Source organism: Oxyura jamaicensis, chromosome 1 (assembly GCF_011077185.1).
Source record: "Oxyura jamaicensis isolate SHBP4307 breed ruddy duck chromosome 1, BPBGC_Ojam_1.0, whole genome shotgun sequence".
Classification (NCBI taxonomy): domain Eukaryota; kingdom Metazoa; phylum Chordata; class Aves; order Anseriformes; family Anatidae; genus Oxyura; species Oxyura jamaicensis.
This window is the reverse complement of record NC_048893.1, coordinates 37,442,986-37,469,232: the sequence shown is the minus strand read 5'-3', so window position 1 is coordinate 37,469,232 and position 26,247 is coordinate 37,442,986. Positions and strand designations below refer to the sequence as shown.

At 37.2% G+C, this 26,247-nt stretch overlaps 1 protein-coding gene across 1 annotated transcript in view; it reads right to left on the bottom strand.

Annotated features, from left to right (window-relative positions):
• Positions 1-26,247, bottom strand: part of MYRFL (myelin regulatory factor like) — a 38,598-nt gene that overhangs the window by 5,112 nt on the left and 7,239 nt on the right. Inside the window, exons 6-20 of the mRNA XM_035336857.1 lie at positions 24,693-24,840; positions 22,374-22,569; positions 21,203-21,279; positions 19,775-19,885; positions 19,095-19,185; positions 15,285-15,485; positions 14,771-14,879; positions 14,155-14,264; positions 9,920-10,083; positions 9,250-9,313; positions 8,021-8,106; positions 7,182-7,253; positions 7,030-7,076; positions 6,746-6,907; positions 2,042-2,116 (exon numbers count right to left, since the gene is read on the bottom strand). Of these exons, the coding sequence (XP_035192748.1) occupies positions 2,042-2,116; positions 6,746-6,907; positions 7,030-7,076; positions 7,182-7,253; positions 8,021-8,106; positions 9,250-9,313; positions 9,920-10,083; positions 14,155-14,264; positions 14,771-14,879; positions 15,285-15,485; positions 19,095-19,185; positions 19,775-19,885; positions 21,203-21,279; positions 22,374-22,569; positions 24,693-24,840 (1,713 nt within the window). The remainder of the gene's footprint in view (positions 1-2,041; positions 2,117-6,745; positions 6,908-7,029; positions 7,077-7,181; positions 7,254-8,020; positions 8,107-9,249; positions 9,314-9,919; positions 10,084-14,154; positions 14,265-14,770; positions 14,880-15,284; positions 15,486-19,094; positions 19,186-19,774; positions 19,886-21,202; positions 21,280-22,373; positions 22,570-24,692; positions 24,841-26,247) is intronic.

The window sequence follows — 26,247 nt, the reverse complement described above, 5'->3', positions numbered from 1 at the left end:
AGAGAAATAATATGGAATGGAATGGAACTTGCTTCTTATTTTGTGTACAGAAAAAACACCTAACTCTAATGAATATTAAAGTTTCTTCATAAAACTCTGCATTAACTTCTGAGACTTCCAAGAACTTCTTAGAGTTCTGCAATATTCTACATACAAGAATAACAGGAAATATGAATCAAAATAGGCTCATCCAACCAAAATACGCATGCACTTTGATCCTAAATAAACTGTGGCAATTGGAAGAACTACAAACAGTGCTAACAGGCTACTATTGTACTGATAACTTCCTAAAGCTTACATTCTGAACCTGGAAGAACTTTGCTTTCTGTGATACCTTGGGCCAGCATCTCTGTGCCATGCAGGTATTCTCTAAGGTGCCTAGTTATGGTGAGAAGAAGACACACAGCTCTTCCCTGAGGCAGATGAGCTCTCTTGTGGAGAGCTAGGTGGCAAGAGCCAGTGCGCTAGCAGAGCTCCACAGCTTCTGCTTTCACAGCTGGCCTAGGAGTCACTGCACTGCCTAGCACCCAGCAAAGCTTATTTCCTCTGGATACACTCACAGCATCTGATCAGTGTAGGTGCATAATTAGGCCACATCTCAGAACCCTATGCTGGCCCTCTTCAGTCTGAATTTTGAAGGTCCAAGACCAGAAGGGGGTGAATTATTTTAATCCCCTGAGTGGGCCTAGGCCTTAGCCAGAATCCAGCTTTTCCCTCAAGTATCAAGGTGCTGATACTTCAAATCTGGCAATGTGGTTCAGAAAGCACATGGAGGACATGGTTCAGCAAGCCTAAGCCTGCTCTCCACATTCGACTGGGAACACTGTTTCTGTGGTTTTGTTCCTCTGTTCTGCAAAAACAGTTCCCTATTCTGCAGAGGAACTTGACTATCGGCTAACCTGAGCTCTGATTTTAAAACACCTGTGTGACAGTATATACTCAACTTTCACCATGCATATCTCCACATGTACGGTTCATTGACAGATGGAAATTGAGCATGTTTGTCTCAAAGAACTAGCACAGAAGAACATTTCCCTGTGACACAGCATCTAATTAAAACATGTATCATAGTAATGCTGCAGAGGCCCCACTCTGAGGTGTATATCCATTGTAAAAATATCAGAAGAGGAATGATTGTTCCAAGATCATCCCACTGGGGGTGTACTCAGGCAACAAGCAGAACCTGTGTTCTGTTCCTCATATGGCCCTAGGTAACAACCTGCTTTAAGTACATGTCAGTTTATACATGTTTTTATCACGTATTGCCTAATCTTTAATCAAACCTTTTTAAACAAACAAAAAAAGATCAGGGCATCCACAAAAAAATTAAAGATTAGATATAGTTCTGCTCATACAGAATGCATGCCAGAAAATGCCCCGAGAAGACAGGTAATCAGCAGCAACTCATCTTCACAGAAAACAAAACAACAACAAAGTTTTTTCATTTCATAATGGCTCTGACAGCAATGCCCAGTCAACAAAAGGGGAGCCTGAAGTCAAGCCACATCTCAAAGAACCTCCTTTCACCTCCACTAACAGAGGTAGTGTCAGGATCCTAAGGCAGAGATGTCCGCCTTCAGCAGCTGATGTTGACCTAGCATCCACTAGGTCAACTGGACTAAACTCCAGACACTTCCTTTACACTCCTAATCATGCATCTCCTGCACACAAATGCCATGCTCATATGCTTAAGCATTTTACTGTGTTAGAGCAGTATACAGCACCTCACATGGTTTTAGCTCATGAGGAAAAATGACACTTGTTGTTTTATTGCATCTGAAGCCACGTTTAAGAACTCGTGAGAGAGGGCAGCCAGAATGTCTACAAAAATCTAATGAAAATATAAGAATAAATTGGAATGACAAGAAAATTACAGTGAACCTCGGGTATTTAGTAGAGTCCTAAACTCTAATTTCCTATAATGACCAGCTATAATTTAAACTTCTCTAAATTCCAGCAATAGAATTCCAAGTCTAAAGGCAGCCTTTCAAAGTTATACAATTATACATTTCAACAGTTAAAAAAATAATATGGCACTTACAGTCATTTCCAAGATCAGGCCTTCCATCAGCTATTCTGTCTGACTTTCGTTCAGGGAACATGTTACTTTTGTTTCCTGTGAAAGAAGATGTATACAAAAGTACCCATGTTAGCCCTGCACAATTGTAACAGAAAAATATGAATACAACTCCATAAGATATGTTGTTAATTATCTCTCAGATAATCAACAAGAGAAACCTTTAAAATGCAAACCACCTCTGCTCAGAAGACAACTACAGACAAATGATATCTGTAGATAACAAGAAACAAGATTCTGAAATTCTACAGGATATCTAAAACATTTCAAAAAATAGCCTACTAGAAAAGATTTCATGCCACACACAGAACATCACCTACTGTTATAATAGAAAGGCAGGGTGAAAGTCACCATCCAGCCAGGCACAACTCTGCTCATAAAGCCACTCTTTCTTATTAGTGAGAAAATGAGTTTGCATCTGCCATGCAAACAGAGGCCAGAGGAATAGCTTAGCTTTTTGAATCTGAGATGTAAAACACTGAGGGCTGACCCAAGACATGGTGCTTCAGGCACAGAGGGATGAGTCACCAAACTAAAGAAACTAATGCAGAACTCTAACAACATAATCACCACATTCACTATGTCATCTCTGCAATTTATAACACTGAACTAGGCTGTCAAACACAATTTGATGATTTTTTTACTCTGTTAATTTTCTCAGCGCTTGTCTAGAAAAGTGAACTTTAAAGTATGTTTTGAATAATCATCATGTAGTACAAGCTGGGGAAAGTAAAAGGCCCTTCAAGCCCACAGGAGAAGGCTTAAGGCTGGTCTTGTGCTTTTAACACTAATTGCCAGCCAAGAACCTATCTAAAGGAATGTTACCAATAAACTGGCACCAATAAATGTTTATTTTGCCTAAACTAACTTGATTCAAATACTATTTTATTGGGGGAAATAATGGGATTGTGTATTTACAGAATACTGAAATACTCCACTCCCTTGTTTTCCAAAGCAAACATTCTGATTTCAAAAAGACAGTTTAGAACAGAAGTCACTATTTCATTATATAAAAATTTACTTTACAAAAGTAAGGATCAAAATGCATCATTCCGCTGATACTGAAATAAGACAGCTAAACAGACATTACTGTTTGTTTATTTATTTATTCCAGATTTGGGCTTTACTTGTATTTTGGTGTTGGGAAATAAGAAAACCCAAACTTTTCTCATGCTAGTAGATAACTTAGAACATGGAACAGCATTAATTGATAACTGGAATCCAAGGACCTAGAAGCGAAGTAATACAAAATTTAAAAAATTAATAAATAAATAAATAGAAATTTCCATCAATTTTGAGTTTTGTTATGAATTAGGGATACTGCTGCTAGTTACTCCTTGCATCTATTTTACTTGTTCATCATATAGATCTGCCAGTTCTACCAAGTTAGATGGTAACTGTTACATTTAGCAGCCAACTATTGTCCCGTTTCTTTACACTGTGATCTGCAGTCACAAACCTAGAAAAATGGCTTCTGAACACATGGCAATCAGTTATACATTCACAGCAGGTCTTCAGACAGATCTCAGAAAGGCTTATTCACTCCCTTGTTCTTCCTTTTAATTTGCAAAGTAGTTGTCACATCTTCCTTTCCCTCTCTTCCTTTTTTTTTTCTTTTAATAGTCTGGATGTGATAGCAGTGCACTGACTGTTCCCTGGCATTCTGCATTTTCATTAACAGAGAACCATTCCGTAGGAAAACCTATATCCACTGGTAAAGGAATAAGATTGTTCACTAAAAGAACAATGCTCTCCCTGTAGATAAAATACTTTAGCTATGCAAGTGTTGGCAGGCATACTTATTACACACTCTGATTTACTAAACATTTAATGCTATGATTCTTGGTCTAGCAGATGATGGAAGAACAGTTTTAAGTGGGTATCAGAAATTTGTATAAAAACTAGGACAAAGACAGATTTGCTTCACTAAGATTTCATCTGTTTAAACTGAATCAGTAACCAGTATAGAAATTTATTTTTCCTTGTTTCTGTACTGTTCATAGTATTACTATTTCACTGTCCCATAAGCTGATGCAATCCAAATAGCACCTAGAAAACTAGTAACTGGAAGCAATTTTTCAGGGGTCTAGTTGCCAATCCAGAACATCAGGAACTAACAAAAAGCACTGTAGTAGCCTTCAGCTCTGTCACCTACAGTAACTCCAAGGCCTCTCTCAAAGGCCCTTGTGGGTCTCAAATACCCACTTTTATTTATTCAGTAACAAATATAAAAATACAGGCACAACTAGAATGAAATGATAACAACCAAACTCTTCAGATAAGATTCAGATGAACTTATCCAATAAATCTGATATCCTTTTTTTTTTTTTTTTTCCTCAAGTACTATCTGGTTTTAACTCACATGAGCTGGAATATTTTATAAGCATTATGGAAAGAAAAAGAAAAAGAAGAAGAAAAAAAAAAAAAAACACCTGCTGATGATTTCTTGTGATGTTACCTTGCTAGGAATCTGCAACTACCATCTGTAGGTGATAAATGTAAATACATGAAGTTGACTGAAATCCACCAGGATGAGGCTTTTATTATGAGAAGAGAGACACCAAGAAGGAACGACACTCCGAGAGAAAGTAAGAACAGCTTCTGGCTACCAGGGACACTTAGCACAAATGGGCGAGCAATGAGCATTACTGAGATGGAAGCAGAGGGTAGAAGGCCCAGATGCTAAAGGGTATTCACACTCTTCATTTCCACTGTAGTCAATAGGAGTTAGAAACTCTAAATCCTTCAGAGATTCCAGTTCTTATGACAAATAGAGGATGAAAAAAACCTGCTATATTAAAGTAGACTACATAAAAATGTGTTGAATTTTTGCTTAATAAAATGTCTTTCTAATGAATAATTTTGTTTCTTCTTGATCACTCCTAGTAGGGTGACGGTTGGACCAGATTATCTTGAAGGTCTTTTCCAACCTTAATGATTCTATAATTCTATGATAACAGTCTTCCCCTCAACAAATTTGAGATGCAAAGGATTAGGATCTACAACAGGTGCACTCACTAACGGTCTGCACCTGCACCAGTATGGCAGAACAATAAAAGGTCTGTTGAAAATGCACTCATAAATTAGCATGTAATTCAAACAGTTTTAGCTTTCCATGAATCAGACTAATCAACCGATCCTAAAATGTCCACTTTTTATCTTGATTATTCCCCATACTTAACATTCAGCTTTTTCTTTCGAAAACATTTTCCTTTTCATTTACCTTGGCTACAGCTACACTAAGCAGCATGTTGGCTTTCCTTCTGTTTGGATTTTGTATTGACATTGTTACCTTCTGTCTGGGGACACATTCAGCTTCATTAAACTTGTGCAGATCCAAAATCTTTCAGTAGCTTGTATACTGTGTTGATTTTTCACTCTTGGATCCACACTTAATGCTATTTGGAGCGTAAGACCTTGGGAATGTAATGCTTTGTGTTTGTTCTTATCTTCTCTTTCTACCTAATATCAAAAGCAGCCAGCTGGGGATAGAATGTTTTCATATTTCATTTTCAGCTGTCTACAGTTCCCTCATTTGTAAATGAGATTAATGTCTTTTTAATTAATCAACACTCTTTCAGGTTTCAGACCAATACAAATCACTTAGATATATGACCTCTTGAAAGCACTGTACTGAGCTCTATCAGCCACAGGGCTTACTGCAGCATTAATCACAAGAATCACAAGGGCCAACAACATGCAGCCCGTCTGCAGAAAAAAAGCACTTTGCAGTATAAAGAACGGCCAGTGAGTGAACCCCACTGAACCAGTTAATGTGGCAAGAGTTTCACAGCAATTGGTAACACCCACCCTTGAAGAAATTTGTACTTCAGAAGCTGAACTGTGTCCCTTCCCAATTTCACCTTAACTTGTCAACTATGGTTGATGCAAGAATTGTTCTCAAAGACAAAAAAGGAAGAGTATGAATGCCAGGTTTAGTAACACTAACACTTGCTTCTAGACATCAGCAATATTAAGGTCTAGGATTGAGGAATACTGATTGCAACAACTTGTACGTACCTTCATGTATGAGCTCATTCTTACATATGTTATAAAAGTTGCAAACAATACACCTACTCATATATTACACACACCTCATATTGCAGACAATATCTGAAAGAATTCATTAAAGTAATTTATTCCATAGAGCTCTGCCTTCAGATGTTTCTCTACTCAAAAGCCCTGCCTGAATGAGCAGTTATAACTAAGCTTTATGTCTTCCAGGAGTTGAATTTCTGTCTCTGCCCACAGAAAAGACACAGTATCACCACAGTGTGACACTAATAAGTGTTTTGGTTTTTGTTTTAAATATGTTCATCCACTCTCTGCTATGCCCAATCAATTCCTGGGCAATTGTAGCCAAAGGTTAATTAAAGGGATTAGTGACTTTCTGGTTCACATCAAATCATTTACCATGAATAGCTAGCAAGAACAGTGACACCTAACAAAACATTCTAGGACCCGGAACTCTTGAAAGTAACCAGGCCAGATTTTTCAAACCCATACTGACAGAAGTGATGAGTATTTATATCAGCAGTTCTGAAATGCTGTGGGCTAGGCATTATCTTACAAAGCTAACTGCCTTTAAAGATCCCTGCTCCTTTCTCCACACTCTTCATATCGTCTTTATTCAAATAGCAAATAGTAGAAATTCACATTTCAACTTACGTTTCTCTTCTGCATCAGTTTTCTCATAGATTAGGTATTTGACTTTTGGTTGATGAATGGGACAACAATAGACCTTGTCACAAGGCAAAATGTCACAGAAATTCACTTCAGGAATCCTGCTGATGGGTTGCGTGCTCTGAGAAATTGTGCTTTCCTGCAATGCTAAAGGAAAAAAAAAAAAAAAAGACACAATTCTCACTAGTGCTGTGTATCTATTAGCATTTTATAATAGCATAGAAATTGAAAGCTTGCTACATGTATGCAGACCAGCAGAGATACAGTACCTGCTGTAGTGGTAGAGGGATAGATTACAACAGAACTTGTCGAAGTGCTGATGAAGAAAAGCAAAAACATCTCATTAAGAAACAGACTTCACAGCTGTGCACCTAAACAGATTGGTGCACAGTCTAATACTAATACTAATTCAAATACTTGCCTGGAAATATGATGTTTTTCAAAATGTCTGTCATGAAGGCTAAGCACATAAAGGGTTGATATTGTCAAAGCACTGTAGAAAGAGAATTATTCTGTAGATTTACGTCCATCTCTTAAGTAACATAGCACTAATAATACCCTGGCAACACTTTGTCCAAATGCAGTAATGTAAAAGTTAACTATCTGATCACTTCCCCTTTAATGGGAAAAATTCTGACTGAATTTAATATTTTTTAGATGAGGTACTTTTATACTGCTAAATTCAACACCAAATACGACCAATTCTTTCATTGCAAATAGAATCACAATGCCAGTTCAAAGTACTCAGTTCAAGGAGAGACTGTGAGCCACAGGTTTTGGGACCAGAAACAGAAAATGTCAATCTCAAAGTCCCAGGCGTAGTTTCCTTCCTATGAGTCCAATGCCACAAGTTAAACTTTTAGAGTGACAGTACTGCCCACCACACTGGGAAAAAGTTCAGTTTCTTTTCACAGAACAGAATCATTCTGTACTTCAGAAGCTGAACTTAGGCAGAGAACGATTGTATAAAAAATCATGAGTCCAGCTTTACATCTGTCGTATGAGCCGCTGAGTGCACTTGAGGTGCACCACACATTTTGACATAGACGTGGGTTAGTTGTGCGTGTGCCATGTGTATATCTCACTTTTCTAAAACTATTTCAACTTTTCAGTATTAGCAGGCATATTCACTATTCATTTAAATATAATTTGTCCTTTGAATAGGAAGTGAGAGGAAAAAAAGAAAAAATCTCACTCATCTTTCTGATGATTTAAAAAGGGAAAGGGGAAACAAGGCAACTTTTGATAATTAGTTGTTACCATAGTGCCATAATAGCAACCAAAGCTATTATAGTCACCCGGAAAATCTTCCTGGAACAAGACTTTTTCCTCTTTGATAAACAAACCTAGAAAAAAAAAATGTTTGGTCAAATTAAGTGGCATATACCTAAGGTATTACTAGTAGATTAAGAAATACTGCACTAGTCCCACTTAAACTTTTTTTCTTTCAGAGGAACCATACACATCATTCTTATACAGAGGTCAACTTCTCAAGAGAAAAAATTAAGTAATGGCAGGTTTCCTAAAAGCATGAGAGTGCTGCACACTGTTGATAGTCTGGGGACACAAACATTACCCAGGAAGAAAGGATGGATAAATATAACAGCTCCTTCTCTTTCCTTATGCCATTTTCCATACTCTTTGAGTATTTTAAAATCAAATGAACACTGTAAGCAATGGCCACATCTGCAAGATGAGCACCTTTCAGTATATGTTTAGACCATATTAAACCAAGGGTTGGTGTTCATACAGAAGAAAGGCACTTTTCAAACAAGCAGAATGATCTTAGATCATGGAGCATTTGATTGTTCTTATAGAACAAAGAACATTCAACCTGTTATTTTATCTTGCTCTTTGCACTGGCAAAAGAAAGATAGGCAAACATGCATTGAATCACCTTAAAGAACCCAGGAAGCCTGTCCTGAAAAAGGTCAGCAGATATTCCTAACTCATTCAGTCCCTGTTAAAGGCCTCTTCCCTTTCTATAAAAGAATATGGGCAAGAGGTATTCATCCAGCAAGAGCAAGGACATCCTGTTCAGGTCTTAACCACCTAAAAGACAGTATTAACCAATACAAAACAGAAGATGCAAACAGCAAACCACAGAGAAAGACTCAACCAAGAAACTAAGCTGAGGAAGAATTACCACTGTGCATACTTCCGAACTGAAGCCAGCATTTCCATGTAAGGCTGCACTGCACCATGTGAGCAAAGTAACTGGCTCAACAATTCCCTCCTGATGGTCTCCTCCTGCACAGCATTACACAGTATGGATCTGCCCATACACACAATGTATAGACAAAAAGTAGAAGTGTCTCATACATATTTTCTATTTCAATACAGGAAGCTTTTAAGCTTCTAGCATGATACTAAATAATTCTACCTAAGGGATTTTATTATATTTTTAGAAGCATGAAAACTTTCACCTATATTTCAGCACTTACAAAAACTCTCTCGTAGGCATATTTCACATATTTAGTTTCACTCACCTTGCTGGATTTTAGCTGGGCTGATTTTCTTGATGGCAAAAGACTAGTGGCTCGACTACACCTGCTGTAAGAGACATGATCTCCCTGACATTCAAATGCTTCAGTAAGTAATGAATGAAAAAGAGATTTTTCAATAGGGTGTTAATGTAATTTGCTTTTGCAACTGTATCATTTAAAAAGAGAAAGACAAGAGAGTCATCAGATTCATTTTCAAGAACAAAGGCCCCCAGTTAACTCATTCAGGTGAATGCTATTACATGCTACATTTCATTTCAAACAAAGCTTGGGAAATGGTTTAGAAATAGGAAATGCTCATCGCTTCCACTGAAGTACTAATGAAGATTCTTTATTGCCAAGGAAGCTCTGCAGTTTTCTCTTAGCATTGATTTCCAGGCTGCAGGGCAGTAACTGGACATAATCTATACTTGATTTATGAAACTGAAGTAACTACAGAAATGACTGCAATTTAACGGCCATTTCACATATTAATGTTGTCAGTGACTTTTTTTTTTTTTTTAAAAAAAAAAAGCATTTTGCATATTTTGCACAATTTTAATGCTGGAAATGAACTGAACTCAACTGTCAGGCAAAATCAGTTTTCATTTCTACCACAGACACAACTTCATTAATTTCTGTGACAACTATCAGAGAACATTCTAGGCAGAGATACCTGGCTGTGCTTCCTCCGCTGATTGTGGACTTTACGCTGCTTATCCGTTTCAGCCTGGCCAGTTTTCTATTCCACTGTTCCAGTTCTTCTATTCTGACTTCAAGGTTGTTGGTTAGTTTGCAAAGCTGTTTTACCGCCCCTACATTCTCCATAAAGATCTGATCCTGAGAAGGAAAACAATGACAAAAGCAGATACAGTACATTAATCAATCAGATGCAACAAGCAGCAATGCATACAGAATTCATCTGTGGAAGGACACACTGAATATTTAAAATGCTAACACAAGTTAACTCACTGTAAATGGGAGGTCACTTTGGCTATAAAATCCCTTGGCTAGATTGTAAAATTGCTTGTGTTCAATTTGCAGTAAATTGAAAATGAGGATTTGCAGAAAAAATAATGAACAAGCTAAAGGGCTTTGTAGACCAAGAATTTAAACTGCATTTTGAACGTATACTGTGCTGAATTTTGAACATTAAAGATGTCACAGCAAGCATCTACTATTTGATTTGTAGTGTTGCAGTTGTTACATTGATTTCAAAACCCCTAGCAAAATATATGTCCAACTATTTACCTACAGGATAGACTAACCTGGCTGAGACAAGCCAGAATTGCTATCTGTGTTCCACACATAACTTGAGCTACATGGAAATCAGTGAGACAAGGAAAGATCCAAACCACAAAGTCAAGCTGTGATGGCCAGATGCTTCAGCCTCTTTAGCACCTTATAGAACTACTTTAAACCTAATTCTGGGCGATCAGCTCTGCAACAAACACAGTTCATTTTCTCTATGAGAATATTTTGTCCAGCACAAGGAAAAACCTTCTGTTCTACCCTCTGATTATCATATAGGTATCAACCTGCTGCTGGAGAAGTCCTCAGTGCATCCATCCAGGTAATAAGGAATTTACCCATTTCTGAGCCAAAAACACTTACTGACCCACTGCAGTAACGTGGTAACAGCATGCTTTCATTGCTGTGCTTGGAAGAACAGCTTTCTCATCATACTAACAAAAAAAAAAAAACAGACTTGCTATTGGATGCTACCTTGGATGAACCTCTTACTGGCATTGAATGTTGCTGAGTATCCCAGCCTATTCAAGCCACGGAGAAGTACAGCAAAAGCAGTTTTGCCATTTGCTTTGTAAATACCACACAAGCCTTTCTTTTAAAGGTGACTACCTTCCACAACAGTATTTTGTAGAAGCAGAACCAGACCACAGGTACTGGTAATATGTTACAAACTTCTCTGCTGCCAGAAGACCAATGTCCTGTTTATTAAGGAGTGACTTCAAAAATAACCACGTGTACCTAGAACCATGAGATCAATTATATAGTCACTCATCCTCATATCAATGGTATGTAGCAGCCACCCTTTCCATTCTCTTCAAATCAGGTATGAATCTCTTCTAAGTGACTTCAGGTAAATGAGAAAATGGCTCACCTGGAAAAATGAAGGAATACTTTCTTTGGGGAAAAAAAAAAAAAAAAAAAAAAAGTGATTAGAGTTGTACAGCCTCATTGATGACAAAATACTCAGCACTGTGTGGCTGAAAAGAAAGATTCTTGTCCCAAAATAGCAAATTTTCACACAGATAATATATTTCCCTAGAATATAGCAGAGTCTGGTTCAAACTTTTAATGAAATTAATTTTACAGAGTTTAACAGCTCCACACAGGTAACAGACAGAGACACAGCCACACCAGCCAATATCATGCTTATCTTGAACTAAAGTTGGAATGCAAGGTAAAGTAGTTCAAGGCCTTATCACCTGCCTGACTGAAAGCAAAGATATAAAGCACTGTCATCCACATATACTTTTATTACTTAAGGGACTGAGCTACTCTGATGATGGGTGCTCCAGGTATTTAGAGCAGATATCCCACCTAAGATATCAGCTGTTCCAAAGCTCTGAAGTCAATATACACCTTGATGTGTTAGACACAGATGTCCCTCCTGCCCCTGTGCCCCTCACCATGGTCACAGAATTGACATTCACATGCTCTGTAACTGGTGTTAGGAACAAGAACAGAAAGCAAGACAGCACTGCAGTAATGTACCTAACCTTATTAAAACGGGAGCAAAGTGTTTGTGAAGTGATCCCACACCTAGCCAAGTAGTCAAGGAAAAACTATGTAGTAAATACGCCATCGCTGTAACAACTCATTCCTGCTTGGGCCACATCCATAGCAGAATGATACCCTGCAGGCGGCTTTCTCCATCTCCATCACATCACTGGATCAAATTCTGGTAGGCACTGCCCAGTAGTGCCAAGCTACAGAGGAGAAAGGCAACGTGACAGGCCCAAATGGCAGAGCTATGAGGCACTGTTACAGACAGTATGTTGTGTGACACTTCAGCAAAAAATAAAAAAGAGAGATTTCTATCAGATACATTTCACAGTTTTGTTTTTGTTTTGTTTTTGTTTTTCCCTATTAAATCAAAAGCTCAATTGTCCAACCTAAAAGTTTTGTCAGAAAAAAACTGACTACCCCAAAGCAATTTTCCAAGGGCTCAAAAAATGCAAACAATGTTGCAGCTCTTATACAATGTAAAATGAAGGGCTAAAAGGCAAAATAAACCTAGTGTCACTATCTAACACCAGTGCTCTTCTATAACAATCTAGAAATCAGCTGGAACTCTGACCAAACACAGCAAATTTTCTACGTCTCTTTTTCAGCACTGTCTCCAGGAAGCTCCTCTCCCTTGTTCAAGCAGACAAACCCCATTTGTTCATCTTGCAGGAGGTAAACCTTGTCATGCTCAGTCGGCATACAAGTAGAATGTCCTTTAAGTAGCAGATAGAACTGAAGGATGAAAAATAGTCTGGACTCCTAAAGAGAGGAGAAAGAGTGGGCTAAGGAATGGTCTGACTTTTCTTGGCTGTTCTCCATGCCTCCCCTGACCTGTATTCACACACTGACTGACAACAAAAAGACCCTACTACCACTTTCAGCACACCCACAGGGAAGCAGTGAGAGCCATAAGCTACAACAAGCAGGATACAGAGCAAGTTTTCTGTCACTGCCATTAAAATACTATTTTCCTGTAAGCCATCTGAAAACTGAAATTATTCACGTGGGTAACATGAATGCTGAATTCATTTTCATGAATGCTGGTTCATGAAAATGCTCTTTCCACGGCTTTATTCAGGGTGTTTAATTCATGAGACCTTTATATGGAATACTGCCTAGCAGATTTAACCTATGAAATTAATCTCTTCATAGCCTATCAAAAGACAATAAAAAATGTTGATAAATATGATCTTGAAGCTTGGTGGTGTAACTTGTGCTTTCTACAGAATAATGAGAGAATGCATGATTATAGCAAATAAATAATGTTGTTCATGACATCACCCAAGCAAGACAGGTCACCCATCTGGAAAACCTTCCTCTTTCCATTATCAGCTGTCAGCAGTCTAAGGCTGTGAAGTGGTCCCTGACCTGCAGTAAACCAGTGCAAAACAGAGGGGCCACTCTGAGCAATGTTCTGGACAAGCGATGTCAGCGGTTGAGTCTGACTGGACTCTGACTGACAGCCCCTTGCAGTCCTATTTCTACAGAAAAAGTAGGGGAAGAGAGCACAGGACAATGCACTTAAGGCACTGATTTCAACCTATTAGCATGGCAATTACTCTGTGCACCATAAACATGTTATAGTAGTGTATCTTTGAAGTTATAATAAATATTTCAGATAGACAAAAAAAAAAAATCCCACAGAGCACACACAATTAGCATTTGTCTTTGGTGTGAAGTGATTACACAGAGGTTTAGAATAAGGACATTTTTATTTAACCAATAGAATGCTATCATTACTTAACTCGTTTCTGGAGCATTTAATTAACTTCAACACTTGCATTCAGAAGAATGTTTTGGAGTCCCACTTGTTGGCCCAATGCTATGAAATCACTATCCAACTTTATTAAGCAAATTTGATTTTTTTTTTGCCTTTTGTCTGCTGTGGTACGTTCATTTGACCAGATACCTTCAAGGTCTTTTCCAACCTTCATGATTCTAAGATTCCAATGTAAATACTTTCTGTCTGTGAAAGATTCAACCATTTACTAACACCTGATGGTTCCGTTTTCCTCAATGACTTGCCAAAGACTACTTTTGTAAATACATGTGCAGGTCTACATCTTTGTATAAAGCACAAGTGGCATATGTTTATAGCTCCACACATGAAAGGAAACATCTAAACACACACCCCCACTTTCCCTTTCAAGGCCATACCTTATCAACCATGAGGAAGTTTTCTATTTTTTCTCCATCGTTACAAGCAACATCTCCAACTTCTCTAACAGCTTCAGGTAAAAGCTCCTTCACTTCCTGGGCTATTATTCCTGATCACAAGATAACAGAAACAAAAGTCAGGAAATGTAGTGATGCACCATTGACCATCGTGGTGTGTTTAAGTTGAGTTGTCAACCATAAAAGGTGCAGGTAGGGCCAAATATGTTCTAGAATTTCTCTGTGGTAGGAAAATCCAGGATTTCACTTTTATTTTTTTTCTGTTCTACAGAAAGCAAACAGAAACCTTCAAAGTTCTCTTCCCATTTCTCTGGCACAAGAACAAAATTGTTTCTGATCATGTACTTCATTCTCATTAAACCTTGAAAAATCATCTTCTACCTTTGAAAACTGAAATAAAATTTGGAAATATACCAGAAATACTTAATTTTGGCACCTTCAACTCACAAGGGAAACACAGCAAAGTACGCAATTGAAGTATACTAGAAATGAAGATGAAATAGTGAAATAGAAGATGAAATAGGGTGTTAAAAGGCACTAAGGCACAATGAACAACAGCAGAACTAAACAAAAAATGGGACCAGAACTGACTGAATACCTGTTTCATGGGTATTTTTTATTCCCATAACAGATGCGAATTCAGGCTTGTAGTCATACTCCACCAGCCTCATTTGTGTTATTCTTTTCAACTGCTCATTCGTATCAACCTAGTTGGGCAAATACCAAGATTCACGTGTTGAGACATTAAGAATGGTTGTGGCATCTAGGACTTCACTGATAGCAACAAGCCTAATATGGCCATTTGGCTAATCTTTGCATCAAATAATACGAACAATCTTCCAACTCCCCACAAGCAGAGTGCTGTTTGTATTTGCATTGCCAGTTACCTTTCAGCCCAACAACTCCCATTTACATATACCCTCAGCTTCTGTGGTCAGCCTCTTCCGAAGGCCACAGGCCACGGCTATACAGAGCACACTGGTATGCCACATTTCCTTAGGCCAGCACTTTAGCACATCCAAGATAAAGATGCGGCTTCACATGTCAGAACAATGATCCATACACGTGCCGTGTTGCAAATGTAAATGCCCTAAATACTCCATAGCCCTCACCTCCCGGATATTCTCTTTTGCTCGGCTGTCAGATGGATGCATGACTCTGCCCATAACTTTTGCATTTCCGCAGACAACCAGTGCTTCATCTGGTGCATCTGTGTTAATTCCTACTCGACCGTGACAGACTACCGTCTCTGGAACGTGTCCTCGCTGCCACAGTACATCACTGTCATTCTCAAACTGCCCTGGGTTAGATGCCTGGAAGAAAAAATATATATATATTTAAAGATATAGCATAGCATAGATGTACTATTACTTTATTCCATTAGCAATTCAGGGAAAATGAGATAACAAATCTTTAATATTTAAATTGTATTTGTAACACTAACACAAAAAACAGAGTGGAGTCGATCCTAAGTAATTGTTTCTGCTCGTAAAGCACTGGCCTCATTGGTCTTTCCCTTGAATTCTATTTTATTATCGCAGTAAGGTATATTATCAATGTTCAAAGCTTTTCAAAGTTTAACTTTGACTTTATGCCATATAGCCTTCCTCAATTTTTCAGCAACTTTTAGCTGAGGGTGGAAATGAGAAAAGAGAAAACAATACGGAGATTAAACATGTGGTTCAAAAATACATATTTATGTATTTTTACATACTTTGGGCATACTTGTTTCATACTTTTACATGCTATTTCTTGAACTTTTCCAGAATGTACTGAAAGCCTGTACTGAACAGATGAGAGGATCAGAGATGATCTTGTTTGAATTCACAGGTCTTGTTCTCATAAATAGATGCGCAAACTATAAATGTCATGTATAGAAGGTTTCTAGAAATAACCCTTAAAAACAAGTATGTGGAAAAAAAGAAGCCCAACTACATTACCTAAATGGTAAATTACCAATTTAATTGTATACCATTTGTGGAAAGGGATCATTTTTTCTCTGTTTACACTGCACCTAGCACAGTGGAGCCTTGCTCCACAACAGATATATTAAAACTAGGAGCAGGAAGGGAGATAGGAAGAGGTAGTGAGACCACTGCCCCTACCCATTTCTTTTTCACAAGCATAAAAACATTTGCTGGGAAGCCACAACCATGTAAGAACAGGGCTTTGTAGGGCTGAGGTTTTCTTTTCAGTCCTGTTCTATTTCCTGCAGTCATTTTGCAGCAACGTCACACAGACGATCACCTCAGCACAACTGAAGGAATGGAGAACTGTGGTGCAGGGGTAGAAAGGAATCCAAAATCTGCCCAGGGCTACAGCTTGATGTACATTTCTTTTGGCAGCAGGACCAGTGTAGGCAGCCCACTCCCCATGATTCCTGTCCACCTGCCAGCCCTCAGTTGATACCCTGACATAGACCAGGATGGAGGAACCAGCCTGACTTAAAATCAACCAAACCAAAAAATTAGACTTGTTATTAACACAGATTCATCCCCTTTCCAGTTAATTGCAGGACCCCAGAAAAACAGTTGTACCAGCATGACTGAGGAGGAGTGTGGTAACAAGAGCAAGAAGTCTGACAGGAACAAAAATGAGTCAAGCATGGTTTATTCTGTGCTGCCCCAAAATGAAATGTACCTCAAACCATAACCCAAATACTTACCTTGTTTTTGAGCATTTTCACTATAAAACACACACAAATTAGGTCACTGAATCTAAAGTCTTTTGACATTCTAAACAGCTTAAGTCTTACTAGTATGCCTCAAAAAGAAAATGGAATAATGAGGGTTTTTTTCAATTATTTGTGGTTTTGCACTGGCCGAAAACAATGCTTAGTGAAATAGGCAGGAACAAATTTACTTTCTAACAGCAATTTCTGCAAGTTACAGTTACCAAATGAGTTTTGCTTTCGGCAACTGAGATACTAAAGTATAAGATGCATTCAAAACCTGTTTGCTAGGTTCCAGAGACCTGCGAAGTCTATAAATAGCAGTTCCTGGAGAGGTCACCATCTGGACAAACGAATAATGATGACTATCTGGTTTACCAAATGTCATTTTCATTGAGGGATCCCAGAATAAATGTATTCACAAAGTCTCTAAAATCCTCTGTAATGTTTAAAATTAATTCACATTAGAAATTCCATGTCAGAGAACCAGATTCTTTCAAAGAACACCAAAAAACAAAGGAGTGTTTATAATTAGAAAAGGCATTTGTTTTCTATATTTAATTTAGTCAATTTATTTACCTTTTTTTTTTTTTTTTTTTTTACTGTGAATTCAGGCTTTCAAATTTGAGTCTGAGCAGAGTATGATTGTGACAAGAAACTCACAGTAATTTGAGGGAGTCTCAGGGTTTCACAAGGCTTTGACATCTGTAGTGCATGGTGTTGTGCTCTTATCACTGTTTGCCACAATTAGAGCATGATCTGATATGCCTAATAACCACTATTCTGCTGGTAGTTTTGTTACATTATATTTCAGTATATAAAGAGGCAGAACAGGAGCCTCTTTCTCTTCCAGTGCATTTGCACAGCTTTGCCACTTTAAAGGAACCAGTGGCTGGCTCAGGTTACCCTGCCATCCACTAAAACCCCTTCAGACATCTGGAAAACTGCCTTTTTTTTTTTTTCCAGCTTTCCTGTTGATATTTTCACCACTTCAAATCATAGCCAGTGTTGTTCCTTCTGTCTTTCTGCCTTATTTTTCTTTGGCTGGAATAGTGGACAGGATTGCAAATCCCATTCATTGGATTCCTGTTCAAAAACCCTGCTCTCACATGCATTGAAAAAAACACTATTCATTGAAATTTTAAAAGGATCTAACTTTAAAAATGGAAGAAAAATATAAATTTCTAAAATCTTTCTAACTATTCAGAAGTTACAGACTCCCATGTGTGATTCACGTGAAAAAGAGGTCAGAATAAAAATGTTTTGGCAGCCCTAACCTTCCCTTTGCAGGGCCTTCTCCAACCAACTTACATTGGAGCTCTGCACTTTCTCACTTTTCAGACCCTAACCCTTTCTCTAGATAGTGCCCAGGTACAACACAGAACCCTTGTCTTTGGCTCACACTAAAAAAGCCCACCTGAAAGCTCTGGGCAACACTCATGTTCAGCTGGAATCCCTTTCTAGCCCCACTGATGTTTCGTCTTTCCACTTTACCTCTCCCTTTAAAACCCTAACCCAAACTGTAGGGAGGAGCTATGTTCCTGCATGGCATTTAGCTTAGGCCCAAACAAAATGTTTTCTGGGACTGAAGACTTTTTGCAGCACTCTCCTTCCTTGCACAGCCCCTCCAGAGCTCCCATTACAATACAGCACTGGGTTTTTTGTCTCTTCCACGTCTAACTCTAACTGTAAGTTAAGGCTGAATATTAAAAGGAGAGCTTTATTTTTCAAACCTCTGATCCACACAAAGGTTGTAAGGATGAGAGACAAATTCTTCCATTTACTGTTTTGAAACATATATTACAACCACCAAGTTAAGAGCTCAGACACCCTGGAACGTGCCAGCCATAGGTCTTCATCTTCCTAGAGCTTCTTCTTTGCTTGCACTTTTTTTTTTTTTTTAATTCTCATTGTCCCTTGAAAATGAAGCATTTAGCCAATGAAAGCATTTACCAAATTCCTGACAAGTCCAGGCAATTGTTTCACCTCAAAGGAAAAACAATCCGGAAAAATCAACATATTCTGTATTCACAACAAGCTTTCTTTTTAAAGTCTTCTATAGCCCCCTTTTAATGTTTTAAAATCCTGGTAATTATAAGATAGCAATGTATTCATAACATATGCAATTGTTTGTTTGTTTTTCTCTATATTTTTTATTCAATGGTAATTTTCTACACTGGAGAATCACTCCTGATAGTCCCCTGTGAGTATTAAAACAGTAAATGTGAAAGTACTATAAATTTCTACCTACCCTCACAATGATCTTTTCAGAGATGTTTGCAGACAGCAAGTAGAATTGATCCTGAGAGACAGCATACAGTCCAACCACCAGCATGAAGTACCTAATTTGAAATTGATTTCATAAAGAAAAAAATGAAATAATGTTGTTACAGAAGAAAACAAGATGTTTTAAATACAACTGCTACTGTTGATACATAAAAAGATAGACAGATAGAACATTTTAAAAATATGTTTGTTACAATATGAAAGAGAAAATGTTTGTTCCACTCTCAAGTAATATGCTCTTTCAATCAGCCAAATCACTGAAAATGAACCCCCCAAAAATAAATAAATAAACAGTAATTTTCACAAATTTAAGTAATGAAGACTTAAGGATGAAGAATCCTTTCCCCAGAAGAAAATGACTGTTATTTGGGATGAGATTTTTGGCTTCATCGTTATCTCAGCCAACACTTTGGCTATGACTTCCTGAAACGATCTTTAACCATGAAGATATTTTATTTTTTCATTTGTTTGTTCTCATATCATTCTGTGACTCTACAAGAGAAGCCTTTAAGCAGATACGGAGTATCACAGAATTTGAAACAAATAAATCACAGGATTTGGCAACACTGAGATTTTTAACACACTCCAGCTCCACTCTAAAGTAGATGTTATTTTTTCCACTTCCCACACACAGGTCAACAATACCTTTGGTCAGGATTAGGTTTCCCCTTTTTTCTCATGTTATTTGCTGTTGTTTCACTGAAATGCAACCTTCCCAATGTTACTTTAGTTATCTGGTCCCCTGGCAGATCAACTCTAAAACAGGACAGGAAACGAGATCAGGGAAATAACTATTCAGAGATCCACCCGGATCTACCCAGATTTCCTCAAGTTCATTAAAACAGTTTTAAGAAAAGCTGATAAATGAAAAAATAACAGAGGTACCCCAGTAAAAATGCAGCAACCCTGGTTTATAAAATTGCATAAAAATCACACTCATCTTGTGAAAGACATAAACATACACGATAAAGGACCAGGAATGATAAACTGCTCTTATTAGTAGGAATTTTTGCTTCTTGGTCTGCTTGTATACAGTTGTTAACATAATAAAACCATATGTGCACCATATGATGAGAATTTGTTGCTTGCCAAGGGCAACATTGCTTATTATTGGATTTGAACTTACATATTAAAATTATAAAAAAAATTACTGCTTGATCCTTTTTCTTCATCTGCATTTAATTTGTGTGTCTGAAAGTATAAAATGTACATATATGTCTCAAATACATAGTGGCACCACTCTTGTAAGTAATAAATGATAAGATTAAAGAATTTGCTTGGAGAAAACAACAGTCCACCATTCCCCTGGCAGATCAACCTTCTTGTCTGCTATAAGTGAAAATTCCACCATTGTCCACATGAAACAATTGACATGTACCCAGAATCTACTTTTCAGTATATAAAAGGAATAATAATGCTACAATAGAGTTAATTAAGTGAAAATCCAGCTCTTTGTCAAAGTTCAAAGTTCATTTTTTTGTAGATTGTATATTGCAGCCTTTATCCAAACACTGTCCTGTCACACTTGACAACGTCTTATCTTTTTCTGCTGTAAGGCTTATTCAATTATTTTTAGAGAACAGACTAGCTCCAACAGGAAACACTTAGAAAAAGACAAATACTGATTCTGCTGCTGACTAAGATGCAGAAGAATGGCAGACAGTTCCCAGGAGAAGTTGCATGTATGTTTTTAGTCAGGCCACTTCCCGTTAAAAGCGCTGCAAATATATCTCACGTTCATGTAGTCTCATGCCCCCACAGAGCAGCAACATTACTTACATTTCTTAAGATGGGAAATGCATCCACCATCCAGCTCCACTACCATACAACAATGCTGCTAGCTGAATGTAAATTTTGGGGATAGGCATTCACAAAGCTGCTGAATTTTTTCCTTATTGAAGGGATACCAGGTATACATTACTATTGCAATTTTATGTACCCACCAGGAACAGAATTTGAATAAAGATCAGAAGATGGCTTAGAGATACTATGAGTTTTTAAGAAAGAACTACATCAAAGTTCAGCCCACTCTATTATTGAAATAAAATGGAATAAATTTCTCAAAACTCTTACCTAACAGGATGGAAAGTTTTTTTGCTTCGATCTGTCTGAGACTGTTCAATAGCAATAGTTTGATTTGGAGCCTCCACCTATTAAAAAAAAAAAAATCAAAAATGACAAGAATACTACATTTTAAGATATAAAACTTGCAATAGAATGAACAGGCAAACCATGCAATCGCCCTCATTCCCCATGTAACTTAATAGAAAGTAACATGGGAATATACACCTACTCAACTGACACTTGATCAATGCTCTGTTCTAGCTAGTCTGAAGTCCCAAATCATTCTTGCAAATAATTTGAAAGAAAACAGAAAATTGAAAAAGTGATACATTAATTTGCAAAAGAAAATGTAATTTCTGAGTCTTGACTGTTACTGGATGGTTCTATTTCAAATCATAAATGTCATTTTTTAACATGAGAACCAAGCCTATATAAGGCAGTCCAGTAAGTTATTCTAATGTAAACTTTGGTACCTTTCTGGAATGGTACCAAACAGCACTTTGGCGCAGAGAGGAACATATGATAGTAATACTCACTAATTGCTTCTGCATTTGTGTTTCAGAGAGTATTAAGCAAAACAACTACAGGGATTTTTTAAATAACTGAAGTAGCAAGTAAAGGTAGCAAGTAAAAATTGGTAAAATCTTTCAAGAAATAAGAAAATCTCAAAGTACTTCTCTATATGCAAGATTGTGGACCCATATTGGCCAGGAAGAATTTGGTTCTTTAAATGAAAATTGAAAACCTGACAAGAAGAAACTGGGGTTTGTGTGTTTTCTACACATTAACTGTTCAGGAAAAACAGATTTGATTCTTTTTCTGTTTTGTGAATTTTTTTCAATGCATCTTTTTGGTCAATGGATAGACTGACCACCTACACACCAGCTGGCTTCACTGCACTGCCCACAGAGGGAAGAAAACTTCAGCCAGTAAGAGGGAAGTCATCTAAACCACGTGTCAGACAAGCCTTATACCTTTCAGCATGTACCAAGCACAAGCAGCCATAAAACATCACTCCCCCAGAGTACTACACAAAAGTCATGAGTAATTTTAAGAGTTGTCTTTTAGTTCTTGGATAAAAACAATTATGAAAAGTGTTCATTTCAATTATTTGCCTTATTATGTGGATAATCACATACTAACATTAAAAGTAATACACACAAAGAAGATAAACACTTGCCCTTATTCCAAAAACTTTCAAGTAAAACTTTTCTATTGGTTTCATTCCTAGCTGAGTTTTGACATATTTTGGATGTCCAGTGATTCTAATATGGACTGTGATTTGGAAATGATTCTTCTTCTGGCACACAAAGGCATCATCCACTGCTGAAAAATTAAATCCTTTGTCTGTGACAATGTGATATTCTACAGCAGGTCTACGAAGACAAGAAGAAAGAATAGCAATCATAAGTACAGATATATTTATAAGTCAAGTTCCTACTTTTTATGTGGACTGAAAATCACTATGATTTTTACTGACAAAATGAGAGTGGAAATACACCTTTACAGTCACTGGTTCAACATTTGTCCTTAGCCTCTTAGAGGTGTAAAAATGAAAATGCATGTAAAATGTGTGGTAATTCTCATCTGACACATTAAATGTTTGGAAACCAGAGGTGGGGAAGCTTACATAATCCTCACTTACAAATCTGGTATAAAGAAACCCTGTGCACCAAACATTTTAGCACCTTCAAGAATTCATTACAACATTGCTATAAACAACAGAGTTGAACTACTGCTGCAGACAGCAATGTGCTAACGAAACAGCAAGGTTCTGTATTTTTTTCCTCAATTCCCACACCAAGATCTTCTGCAGAATCTGCTAGAGTTAAATCAAGCTAAAAACAAAGTTGTAGATAAATATGGCCATACCATTCTAAAACTCTTTAATAATATTTTTCATCCTACCCCAACTAACAAAACTCTATTCCATTTATTTCAAAGGACTGATCTGTCACCCAAGGAGAAAAAGTATTCTGTCTATGTTCTATTCTATTCCTGTATTCTATCATTCACAGCAGACAAAGTGACATCACTGGTTGGAAGAATCAAAATGTAGTTACAAATTGCAAGAAATGTACAGACTGTTGTCTTTTTGTAAATGATGAGTAAGAACTCCCTTTCAATCACAAATTATCTGCTGCAGGGAATAGAGAGAAAACTACTTTAAAACTACTTCAAAACTATGAAGTGATATGGCTGTTAATTCCTATTCCTACTCAGAACAAATCTGTGCACTGTGCCATAAACTACAGGGAACAACAGCTCTGCCATTGACCTCACTTAAATTGTAATACTGACTTCCTCTGCAAATAGTATCTTTGCAGAGTAATGGTAGCAACACATGTATTTGGATGTTTCAATACTCAGCAACACATTGTCTTATCTCTGTTGATACAAGCCACCAAGAAATGTGAGTCTGGAACTTCAATTTTAAGTATATGGGAATATGTGGGGAAAGGAGTCTCCCACAATTAACTCACAGCTCAAATGAAATGAAAGTGCAAGAGGAGCTGGAGGCCACCTCCATTTAGAGGCACACTTCATATCCCAAACATATCTGAGGCACTGTGAGGTTTCTTGGCCCATCCAGCTCCCAAGGAGTAGAAAGGTGCAAACACTGAGCTGTCTGGTCTCCCATCATGTCAGTCCCTCAGGAAAAGGGTTGTGATGTATATCACAAAACCCCTATCACACAGTGCAATAACAGGGAGTGTCAGTGTATCAGTGTCATTGCTGGACAAACTCCAATCTGCCATGAGTGCTTTTAGCAGCTTGAGCTAGAGGAAACTTAAATTTTACTATTTACAAAGTCCTGTGGAGACAGTAACAAAGTGTTTGCACCAATCCTGGGGCATAGACCAGACTCTGTAGAAGGGCTTTTGTTAAAAGGGATCATGCACTAAATACTAGAATGGAGAAAACTTGGGATGTAAAGTGAACTTGGACTGGCCTTTCCCAGATCATGAGGGGAAAAAAAAAAAAAAAAAAAAAAAAAAAAGGTTTATAGTTCTGATTTATACAGAAAAACTCTGTCTTTGACTGAACAGTTGCACATTATACATACATGACTATAGTTATAACACTTTGGTCATGTGAGTCCAGAAGCAACACAGGTATCTTCTATTTCCATTTCTTTAATGTTTTAGGCCATTATATGCAATAGGCTCAGTAAGTACTTCCACTAATGTGCTTGAGAAAATGAACAAAAACTACAGGTATTTACATTAAACATTTTTTTCTTTTGCTCCTAAATCCCTGAAAGGAAATCAGAAAAGCTAGCATGAATTTCAAGCAGTGTTTAAAGTTCTGCTTATCTGATATATCTGCAGATCCATAACCACTGTTATACCTCCTTCTCCAGTTTTACAATCAAACAGAACAAGGAATGCCAAATGTAGCATTTATTGCTGTAAAACCACAGGACCAGGGAAAAAAAAAAAAAAAAAAAAAAGGAAAAAAAAAGAAACTTTTTCCAAGTGTTATCTTCAGTGCTTACAGTTTTTCATAATTAGAGTTAAATAAGCTGTTCCACTGAGAAGTTTGGTACAGTTGCCATGTTAGAGCTTGATAGCATTTTTCCAAAGTTGCATTCTGTCCATCACTGTCATATTCTTGAACCTCAACTGCACAGTCCTTAAGAGTTGCTGTAGAGAGATAGATACAATTCACTGATTGTAACTAGCAAAAAATCCTGCATTAAAACTTTGATATATTTGCATACATATAAAGCACTAATGCACAAATATATTGAAAATATATTTAAATCTTATTTTCCCTTGCAGCTATTCCAAAAGATCATGTTATATTCCCTTGTCACACAAAATACAATTTTTACCTTTCCTAATTGGCAAAATATTGCACAAGTAGCACTTCCTATTATCTCCCAAAGGATACATAGATTCCCTTGGGAAATAATAATAACAAATAAATAAATAAATAAATAAATAAAGCCTGCAATGGAAAGCTAGACATTTTATTCTAAACCACAAGTTATCTGCAACATTGCAAGAAGCTGTGCAAGAAGCAAAGTGAGACAAAGACAAATAAGTGCAGTGAAAGAAGCAAAAGAATTACAGATGTTTGCCATTCTTTCTAGTACAGGTTTAAACTGAATGTACTCCAGCTCATTGCAGCAGGTACTTAGTCTGAAAGATGAAGGCAGTTTTCCAATAGCAAGCACATTCACCACCGCATCTGGTTAACCGGTTAAGCTTACTGACTATCTATAATAGCATTCTGAGATAAACAGGGTCAGCCATAATTCATTGAGATATTATACATTTCATGATGACAGAGGAGAATGTGGTCAGAGAGACAGACAAATGGAGTGTGGTAAGGATGGGAGAAAGTATGTCAGTGAGCATATAAACTAAGATCTTTCCATGGCCTGTGGCAGCACATTGACAGGGCCTACAGCTACAGCAATAATTTCAGGCCCAAGCTTCATTTGTATATCCCTGTTTCTGAAATACAATCAAGGGCGAAAATACTATTAAAAATAATAATAATAATAAAGAGATTCACACCTCATTCCTAAAAGATCCCCACCATGACATTTTTATCTGTTACTGTGTTCTTCTTCCAATTAGAAATGGGTTGGCAAGATTTTATCGTCAGAGACTCCCAAAGAAAACATATTTCAAAGTTGTGTCTTTAAGTATTAAAAACAGCAATAACCATTTTAGCTAGAGAAGTGTCTGCTCTGGAACTACTTATCTTCTTTTTACAGGAGTGATAGACTCAGAGAACTAGTCACAACCAAATAACAGGTACCAAAGGAAAACTAACCTAGTAAATCCACTTGCCACTCATAAAATAAATAAATAAATAAATAAATGATGATTCAATGCTTAAAAATAACTTACACTGAAGAAATAACATGAAACTTTCAGATTTTCCACTGATAGGCAAGGCTGAAAATTCCTCAGATAAATTGTTTATTACAAACTGTTGATTCACAGACAGCCTCACATTTCACAGAAGCTGATGCACTTCTGTACATGGCTGATAAGATTTTTTATATCAGTAGGTATAAGCTTAGCATATTCATC